Raw genomic sequence first — 10917 nt, 5'->3', positions numbered from 1 at the left:
ACATAGACCGGGGTATATTTGTAGAGAATTTCATTAAAAAATATCTATTTTCTTGAAAGTTAAGACGAATTGAAGTGGAACCGGTGAATTTTCCGAAATTCTCCACCCCCCCCCCTAAAGCATTTCCCCCAAAAGTTTTGTATAGCGGAATGTACATGATATAACACATATTCGTAGAAAATTTCATTAAAAAATATCCATTTTTCTGAAAGTTATGATCAGCCAAAGTCGGGGTGGAGCAGGAATCTGTAGTTATGCCTGCATATGTGCCCACCAATGTTCTTCTATATTAAATTGGGATATAATTCTAAAAGACACCATCTGAAATGTATTTGTAGAAAATTTCATAAAAGGTACTTGATTTTCTGAAAATTATCAGGAGCCAAAGTCGTTGGTGAGGTCCATTGGCCGTCACACTTGTGTAGGCATGCCGTGTAAACGATATAGTTAATTATTCTCTCATGTGTAACTCATTAGTACAATACCAACATTCTGGAGAAGGTTGGTTGTGTGTGAGTGCGTGTAGTTTATAGATTGAATAAAGAAAATAATTAATAAATAAATAAACCAGCCTGGTGGGTGTTAGCAGGTATGTAGAAAACGAATATGAAAAAAACGAAACAAAAATGCGCGCTGACTGGGCGATCCATTGTGTTCTTGAGCAAAACACTTTATTTTCATGTTGCTCCAGTCCACTCAGCTGTAGAAATGAGTTTAGCCTGGAGAGGGATGGGCTCTGCCAGGCTTTCTTGCCCAAGATACACTGCATGGCTGCTGCGCCCCAGTGATCCCTAATGAGTTCAGGGACTTGTCCGTTGTTGTACTTTAAGGATGAATTGAAAACATATAAGGAGGTATGTACCTGAGGGAGGAAGTGAGTTCATTAACGATGGAGTACACTTAAGCATGGAGTGAATACATTTAGAGAAGTATATATAGGGAGGTGTGTCCTTTAGTGATCCACCACATGGTCCAGTGTAGTGGCTTGTATGCCTTGATGATCCTCACAGCTATGCTAGCAAAGTGCGTGTTCCTTGTAGGGCTTCACATGTTGGACAGGCCAAAGTCTAGAGGCCAGATTAATATGGACTTACCTCTGCCTAGAGGTAAAAATGGGTTTGTAAAGAGACAACACCCCTACCTAGAAAAAGTGCACTGATTGAAAACCAACAAGTCTTGAGAGAAGAGACAATGAAGAGTAGAGAAAGGTTGTGAATTGGCCTATACTCCCTAAGGGGTTAGATAAAGTGGGTAAAATACTTTATGAATGTTAGCACTAGAGGAATAAATTGATGGTATTTTGGGAGGTCTTTACTTCAAGGTTGACCTGAATTCATGTAGTGAGGCCTGTTGTTTAGGATGAACACACTGTTTTCAGGAATGTTTATACGACAGAAGGGCATTGACTTGTGTACAAACTGACATATTTAAGTTTATCAGAAGTTTAATGACACGTGTATGTGATATAAAGTTACATCACGATGTGGCCTAACCAGTGTCTGCGATATAAAGTTTCTCTTCTATGGGACAGAAAAATATGGCAGTTTGTATATCTTTTTTGGTGTCAGACCTATCAAAACTTTGTGAGTGGATTTGATCAACAGAAACTAAAAGAAGCCTGTTGTATGTGTTTATATATATATATATATATATATATATATATATATATATATATATATATATATATGATGATGGCTGCAAACTCGTGTTTGAATATTGTCATAGCCTGATCAAAAGTCCCACACATGCAAAGACTATGACTAGCCATTTTTGTGATAGGTCTTACTTTTTTTTTTCAAGCGATGCTTGTGCTTGATGATTTTTTTTTATAGTGGGGAAAGGATTTGCTCAAATCCAGTTCCACTCTTTGAACATGGACAACATAAACTCGAAAAGAAGTAATCTACATCGTTAAATATTGTCAGTGTCACAGGTTTTCTTTCAGAGTTTCCCTCTCCTAGGGAGATGTTGTGACAACAGCAGAAGGGCCTCCCACTTCCAGTGGGCAAACCACGTGTCTGGACACCAACCCAAGTATTTTCACATCCCTGTGCATACATACACATATACACATATTGTTGGATGTCCGTTGACTGCTCATGAGCTCTTCTCCCTTTTGACAGGCCTTATTTTTCGTCCTCCAGGGTTGTCCAACAATCACCCTCCTCACCAAGACCGCAGGCCATAGTTTGGTGACCCATGCTCTAAGCAGAGACTACAGAAGCTATACAAACTTTTTGTTACCATATTCCTGTTGAATTTAGTATATAATAATTTTGTCATTGTTAACCCTTTTGTTCCCTTATTCCTGTTGAAATATAGTGTCATCAGTTTTTGGAGCAACTTATGTCTTTGAGCAAACTTTTTCAAAAATGAAGCGTGCGAAGTCAATACATCGAACAAGGGTCACTGATGAACATTTGAAAGCAATTCTTATGGATGGCTGCAGCAATCATAAAGCAAACGTTGATGATATTTTGGAAGCAAAAGGCCAGTTTCACAAATCTCATTAACTTTTGTGCTGCTTACTTTTCATGCAATTCAGCTATACTCTTTTACTCTTTCACTTATTTCAGTCATTTGACTGCGGCCATGCTGGAGCACTACCTTTAATCGAGCAAATCGACCCCAGGACTTATTCTTTGGAAGCCTAGTACTTATTCTATCGGTCTCTTTTGCTGAACTGCTAAGTTACGGATACATAAACACACCAGCATCGGTTGTCAAACGATGTTGGGGGGACAAACACAGACACAAACATATACACACACACATACATACATACATACACACACACACACACACACACACATTTATATATATATATATGTATATATATATATGTATATATGTATATATATATATATATGTATATATATATATATATATATACACACACACACACACATATACGACGGGCTTCTTTCAGTCGCTTCCGTCTACCAAATCCACTCACAAGGCTTTGGTCGGCCCGAGGCTATAGTAGATGACACTTGCGCAAGGTGCCTTGCAGTGGGAATGAACCCGGAACCATGTGGCTGGTAAGCAAGCTACTTACCACACAGCCACTCCTGCGCCTATTTGCACACTTTTTCTAAAAATTCTCACTTGGTAATTTTTCGGTATTATTAAAATATGTTGTTTTTATTATTTTGTGTATTTTATGTATTGATAAATAAATTGGATGACTGTCTTTATTTTTTGTGTACATTCAGTGTAATCTATACTCTTCTGAATTGAACAGAATATTTATCCAGTCTGTGCTTGGCCTTCTTTTAGCTATATCTGGCCCACTATGAAAAAAATTTGGTGACACCCTGGCTTAGAGCAACAAAACATCTGTGATCTTTATTTCATTTGTTGTAAATATTTCTTTGTTCATTCAGCTCTCTTTTTCTTTCTCTCTTTATCTCGTTATAAAGCGTGTTGCAAGGGGCCAGGTTACCCAACTCCTCTCGAGGCAATGAAAGGTAAAAGAGAAGAGATTATGTATGTGACATGTATAATCCCACCAGAGAATCGTAACCGACCAGATTATCTGGCTACTGTTGATCTTAATCCAGAATCTGCAACTTATGGAAAGGTACACACTCTTATTATCCTTTCTTTTGCGTATCCTCCTCCTCCTCCTTCATCCCACTCCTCTTCTTTCTCTTCCTCCTCATCATAGAACTGTTTCCCCACTTTGTCCTTAATTTTTTTTTTCCTTTCTCTTCCATTTTTCTATATTCTTCTGATGAAAGACTAATGTTTAAAATATCGAGACCCTTTCCTTCAAGTGTAAAGCTAACACATTTGTTTCAGCTTGTCCTCCTTGTGTTGTCTCCATATAATTTATTTTGTGTTCATTGCTTTTCATAATAAATATTCATTTATATATAATGCTTCCATCACTAATATCTTTTTTAATAAGCCTGCTGGCTGTTTGCAATGTCAGTGACTGAGAGGTTGCTGTTATTCTATATATCATTGGCAATGAGATTTGGCTGGTATGAAGCAACTGGGTACCTGCCACTGAGGAAGTCCAGTATGTTGAAATCATAGGATCTTCACTTTTTCAGTTCTAGTGCCCTTGCCAGATGGTTCTCATCTGCTTCAGTATACTCTTAGCATTATACATCTGCATGAGAAGATCTCTCAAGGGGACCACTGCAGTGTTCAATGTTCTAATAATACTTCCACGTTAAGTATGATACGAAAATTGCTATTCTGTATTAAAACAGCTTTCATCACTAATATTTATTTATTCATTGTATATATATATAGGGATGAAATATGCAAAAGAATATATAGAGAGAGAGGAAGAGAGAATAAAATTTGAATGTAAACACTCAAAGAAAGATATTGTTAATATTGTCTGTGGTGAATATAAGTAATTGATAATAATAACAATGATAATATTGGTGGTTCACAGGTTTTTTTAATAGCATTATATAGCTACACATTAAAATTAAAAATTAGCACTAAGCTTAAGGATGCAGAAGGCATCAACCTGTTTAGAAATAGGAGTTAAAATCCCAAATCTATCACTGAAATCACTGGAATATGACAGAGACAACAGTAGGCGAGCAAACAGTTATATATATAGGAGAGTATTGTAGTTTGCTTGAAGCATTGTGTAACACACACACACACATGTTTGTGCATGTGTGTTTCTAAATAATTACAGTTACTGAATTAAAAAATGTGATAACTTTGATATACAGGTCATCCATCGTCTGAAAATGCCACACATTGGAGATGAAATGCACCATTTTGGCTGGAATGCTTGTTCCAGTGTTTGCAATGATGCATCCAAGAAGAGGGACAAAATTATTTTCCCCTGTCTACTGAGTGACCGCATCTATGTTGTGGATATTAAAGAGAATTTGAGAGAACCCAAATTATATCGAGTAAGTCTGAGTTATCTTATGTTTTCATACACTCTTTTACTGTATATGTGTGTGTGTGAGTTCATGCATGCGTGAGCGTTTGTGTGTGTGTGTGTGTGTGTGTGTGTGTTTAATTGAAAGGGATGAAAGAGAGTGCTTTCCTCTTTGGATGAGCCCTCATCAGCTTTTCCGAGTTTCACTTGAAAAGGAAAGTGAGGGTTTATTTTTAGTATTCTCGTTTGTGAGAGCAATCGAGTTTATTTCAGATATTCTCATTTTAAAAATCATCTCTGGCTAATCGTTGAGAAGACATTGTTGTTGTCTTGGCAGAGGTTTGCACCCTCTGAGTGCTCTTATTATTATTATTATTATTATTGCTATTATTATTACTATTGTTGTTCTTATTACGTTTTAGTTTTTTACATTTTATATTCTCTTTTTTTTTTCCTTTGTTTCATCTCTCTCCCTGCTTAATTTTTTTTTCTTCCACAAGGAATTGAACACTCTTCGAGATTGGGACTGTTCTGCCCCTCATACTTCTCACTGTCTGGGAAGTGGAATGGTAATGATCAGTTGTATGGGCGATGCAGTTGGCAACCATAAAGGTAAGTGTCACATTTTCCATTCTGTTGAATGGAAGAATGTTAAAGAGGAAACTTGAATTGGATTAGAAAAATGGAAAAAAAATCAGTAGAGCAGTGGACAAAATTCTTGTCCTGTTCATTTATGTTCCTTTATGTTCTGTGTTCAAATTCCACTGAAGTCAGCTTTACTTTTCATCCTTCCAGGATTGATAGAATAAAATACGAGTCAATCATTCATTATCATCATCTGTGCCAGTGGCACGTGAAAAGACATTTGATTGAGATCGTTGCCAGTGCCGCTGGACTGGCTCCTGCGCAGGTGGCACGTAAATTACACCATTTCGAGTGTGGCCATCGCTAGTACCGCCTGACTGGCCCTCGTGCTGGTGGCACGTAAAACATCCACTACACTCTCGGAGTGGTTGGCGTTAGGAAGGGCATCCAGCTGTAGAAACTCTACCAAATCAGATTGGAGCCTGGTGTAGCCATCTGGTCCACCAGTCCTCAGTCAAATCATCCAACCCATGCTAGCATGGAAAGCGGACGTTAAACGACGATGATGATGATGATGATTTAACATCTGTGTTCCATGCTAGCATGGGTGGGATGGTACCATCCCACCCATGACCTTTCAGAGCCTGTCAAACCATCCAACTTATGCCAACATGGAACAGAGACACTAAATGAGGAGGAGGAGGAAGGTGATGATGGTGGTGAATATTCTATCATTTTTCTTTTTTTTCTCTTTTTCTTTTTCTTTTCAGGAACTTTCATTCTTTTAGACGAGGATTTCAATATTGTGAGAAGATGGGAAAACCAAAAATGTGAATTTGGCTATGATTTTTGGTACCAGCCATTCCATAATGTCATGATCAGCACAGAGTGGGGGTCACCAAAATGTTGGCGCAAGAATTTTGATCTTGCAGATTTGGAAAGTAAGTCATTATATTGTGTGTCATGGTGACGATCTATTTGTTGGGGGCCATTATAAATTGGGGAATGGCTCTTAGAATTCTTCAGAAAGCAATAGATTGGCAGGAGCATTAGAATATTGGATAGAATACCTCATAGAATACCATTGTATAAGCAGGAGAAGTCCTGACTCTACGGATGGACATGTAGTTTTTATCCTCGTTTCTGATACTCTTAAAGTACGGTTGATGGTCCGAAAGGTGGAGTGATGGTCACAGTACTCTCTCTCTCTCTTTCTCTCTCTCTCTCTATCTATATATATATATTACTGGTGAAGGCCTGTTTATGGGGTTACTCAGGGTTTTTCACCATAAAGAGTATCTTTATGGCCTATCATCAGACCCTGAGACTTGTTAGTCTATGGCCTCTCTCAAGTATGGAGGGGAATATGAACCGGATATAAGCAGTGGGTGTTTCTCCCTCTTCCATATATGCTCTGGCCCATTCTCTCATACCTTACCCCTCTCTACTTCTTATCCTCTTTGCATAAAGTTCTTCCTCACCATGCTCACCTCTTGAGGTTCATAGTCTTGCAAGCTTCATGGCAACCCCATTAGTGTTGGTGGCAAGAAAACTGCACCCAGTAATATGCTGGTGTTAGGAAGGGCATCCAGCTATAGAAACCTTATCAAAGCGGAGTATGATGTGGTCCTTGGGCCTATTGGATCCTGTCAAACCATCCAACCAATGTCAGCATGGAATATTGATATTGAATGACGATGATGGCATACATTCTGAGTTCAAATCACATTCAGGTTAACTTTGCCTTTCATCCATTCTGGGGTGATAATAAAAAGGGGAACCAAATCAGAGTAGTGGCTTTTTGGAACTCTTAGAGGGTAAGATGAGATACCTTGTGGTATTTGTAACAGATCTTTGTGTTCTGACAATGCTTGCAATATTGAGGCCAAGTTGTGTTAGCTCTAAAAGTGGCGAGCTTTCTCGTGGACAACTTCCATGAAAATACAACCTTCAGATGTAGAGGCATGTTCAGCTGATCCCTAATCAGTCAAATGACCTCTTTTAATTATTTAATTCTAGAGGACTATGGCAGAAGTTTAAATGTCTACAACTGGACAACTCATGATCTCGAACAGGTCATCGATTTAGGACAAGATGGTCTGATCCCGCTGGAAATTCGTTTCCGTCACGATCCAGAATCACCCGAAGGATTTGTCGGATGTTGTTTGGGTTCATCCATTTACAGGATCTTCAAAGCACAGGTAAATCAATTCATTTTGTGTGCATTATCTAATGTGCCAGGTGTGGCATATGCATTTACCTCTTATTTAAATATAATAAACCATACAGTTCACTTGAGAAAAGATTTAAAGACTGTAGTGAAAGCAAAGACTGGCCATTTTGAATTGTGTATATATATGTAAAATATTGTCAATAAACGTAACAACCAACCTTTAACCCTTTCGTTACTGTATTTCTGTTGAGATGTTCTGTGTTTCTTTCAATTAATTTTAAATATAACACAGAATTTAGTAAAATAACTTAGTTATCATTAAGCTGGTGTTAGGAACATAAATTGTGACTAAGGTTTGATGGAAGATTTTAATTCAAAACTTATGAAATCAAAACATTTGTACTACAGAGCCAGAGGTGGTTTCAGTCGGGTTGGTATCAAAAGGGTTAAATCTAGTGTTAGGAACATAAATTGTGACTAAAGTTTGGTAAAAGATTTTAATTCAAAACTTATGAAAACAAGACATTTGTACTCCAGAGCCAGGGGTGGTTTCACTAGGTTGGTAACGAAAGGGTTAAACTTTCAATAACCAAAACCTTAAACTTTATATTTCTATGATAAAATGAATAATAGGTAAATATACACGGCACACTCGGTGTGTAAATATACACGGCACACTCAGTGTGTATTATTATATATTTCATGTTTACTCTTTTACTTGTTTCAGTCATTTGACTGCAGCCATGCTGGAGCAGTACCTTGGAGGGCTTTAGTTGAACAAATTGACCCCAGGACTTATTTCTTAAGTCTAGTATTTATTCTATTGGTCTCTTTTGCTGAACTGCTAGTGTTACAGGGATGTAAACACAGCAAGACCAGTTGTCAAATAATGATGAGAGTGGGGATAAACTCAAACACAAAGACACATGTCTCTGTTTGTCCCCCACCACTGCTTGACAACCAGTGTTGGTGTGTTTACATCTCTGTAATGTAACAGTTTGGCAAAATAGACCAAAGCTTTAAAAGGGTCCTAGGGCCGATTCATTCAACCAAAATTCTTCAAGGTCATGCCCCAGCATGACCACAATCTAATATCTGAAACAAGTAAAAGATAGAAATATGTGTTTGTGTGTGTGTCAGTGTGTATATGATATTTTATTTTTTTTATATGAACAGAATAAGTGGGCAGCTGAAAAAGTAATCCAGGTTCCTCCTAAGACTGTTGAGAACTGGATTATGTCAAGTATGCCAGGTAATTTTTGTTTTTTTGTTCTTGTATATTGAATTCCTTCAAAATCCATTGCAGTCTGGATCCTCGACTTGTTCTAAGAAATATACTTTACAAGCAAAACTATGGACCATGACTGGAAGAAACCCTTGGAAGGCAGGAAAGCTTTAGGGCTCAACGATGCATGAAGACATCATTTGTGTTTGGGATAATGTTAAAAGCTGTCCATTTTGTAGGAATTCCTACAAACTGAACAGCTTTATGTGCTATGTGGTGCTATGACCTTTGTTAAAAAGAAAATCTCCACATCATCAAATTCTAGAGGGCAGAATGATGGTGATAGTGGCGAGGGAAGGAATTAAGTGTTTGTATATGAGGGGACCTGCATGCCAAGTAATTGACCTGACGTTTCCTCTGTGTCATAAGAGCCGATCAAAAAAGGTTGAAGTAGGCTTGTACTCTGCCCAAGTAAAACCCTCAACAGCAATGACTGTCCAACAGAGGTCGGAACATTGTCACCTGAGTGGTGCAAAAATGTCATCTGCCAGAAGTAGGGAATCACAGACAAATAATGGTCGGTGTAGTGACCATACCACCATATCTAGCGTGACCTGATTTGAACAATATGTGGTTGGGAGAAATAACAGCCTGAGTATCCCTATGTAATATCTTCATATTTTTTCTCTTTAGAAATTCCTCTAAACATTCTCTTTTTTCCTTCCAACTCAAAGGTCTCATAACTGATATTATCCTGTCTTTGGACGACCGATTCCTGTATTTTAGTAACTGGCTGCATGGTGATATCAGGCAATATGACATCACCAATGGTAAGAAACCAATTTTGGTTGGCCAGGTGAGTATTTTTATTGTTTCATATTTTTCTCTCTTTAACCCTTTTGATACCAATCTACCTGAAACCAGCTCAGGCTGTGAGTACAAATGTCTTGTTTTCATAAGTTTTGAATGAAAATCTTTCACCAAACCTTAATCACAATTTATGTTCCTAACACTAGCTTAACTCTTTTGTTATTATATTGCTGTTGAGATGCTCTGTGTTTCTTTCAATTAATTTTAAATATAACAAAGAATTTAATAAAATAACTTAGTTATCATTAAGCTAGTGTTAGGAACATAAATTGTGACTCAGGTTTGGTGGAAGATTTTAATTCAAAACTTACGAAAACAAGACATTTGTACTACAGAGCCAGAAATGGTTTCAGCTGTTTGTTCAAACACAGCAACCTGCCAGTAGTCTTGATTCCTTGTCATCCCCTATGTGAGTCCCAGCGTCACACTGTAACCTTTCATCCTATGGCACAGGTTCCCCTCCTCCAATGCCCTTCCCCCTCTCATAATTCCTTGTCTTGCAAGTTATTTGGTTACCCTGCCAGTGCTGGTGCTACATAAAAAATATCCAGTCCACACTGTAAAGTGGTTCGCATTTGGAAGGGCATCCAGCTGTAAAAATCATGCCAAGACTAACCTCACCTGTGCTAATGCCATGTAAAAAAAGCACTGAGTCCATTCTGCAGAGTGGTTGGTGTTAGGAAGGGCATCCAGCCGTAAAATCCCTTCCAGAACAGACACAGTAGCCTAGGGTACGTTTTTCTACCTGGCCGACCCCTGTCAACCGTCCTACCCATACATGCATGGAATGCAGACATTAAATGATGATGATGATATATGTTTGCCATTTAATATATTCTGTTGTATCAAAATTTCAGCTGTTTCTTGGAGGCTCCATTCTGTCTGATAGTAAAGTCAAGGTTATCAAAGATGAAGAACTTAAAGTAAGTAATGCACATTTTGTTGTTTGTGTGCATGAGTGTGTCTCTAGGTGCATGCGAGTGTGGGTATATGTGTGTGTGTGTAGCTCCATGTATGTCGTTCTAGTTGTAGTTGTCTTTCTTCCTATTTGTGTGTGTGGTGCAAGCTTGGTTAAGAAGTTAAGAAGGTTCTTGTTTCAATCCCAGTGCATGGAGCCTTGGTAGAGTATCTTCTATGCTAACCTGAAGTCGACTTGGGCCAGTTTTTAGTAAAACTGGGTAGACGGAAGTAATGAAGGGG

At 38.1% G+C, this 10917-nt stretch overlaps 1 protein-coding gene across 1 annotated transcript in view; it reads left to right on the top strand.

The window, feature by feature from the left end:
- The window catches only part of LOC106878347 (methanethiol oxidase), a 19116-nt gene that overhangs the window by 3059 nt on the left and 5140 nt on the right, over window positions 1-10917 (top strand). The window contains exons 2-9 of the mRNA XM_014927537.2: window positions 3423-3583; window positions 4707-4892; window positions 5365-5476; window positions 6220-6390; window positions 7469-7650; window positions 8799-8874; window positions 9582-9703; window positions 10575-10640. Of these exons, the coding sequence (XP_014783023.1) occupies window positions 3423-3583; window positions 4707-4892; window positions 5365-5476; window positions 6220-6390; window positions 7469-7650; window positions 8799-8874; window positions 9582-9703; window positions 10575-10640 (1076 nt within the window). The remainder of the gene's footprint in view (window positions 1-3422; window positions 3584-4706; window positions 4893-5364; window positions 5477-6219; window positions 6391-7468; window positions 7651-8798; window positions 8875-9581; window positions 9704-10574; window positions 10641-10917) is intronic.

The sequence above is a fragment of the Octopus bimaculoides genome, chromosome 19 (assembly GCF_001194135.2).
Source record: "Octopus bimaculoides isolate UCB-OBI-ISO-001 chromosome 19, ASM119413v2, whole genome shotgun sequence".
Classification (NCBI taxonomy): Eukaryota; Metazoa; Mollusca; class Cephalopoda; order Octopoda; family Octopodidae; genus Octopus; species Octopus bimaculoides.
This window is presented reverse-complemented; position numbering and strand designations above follow the sequence as displayed.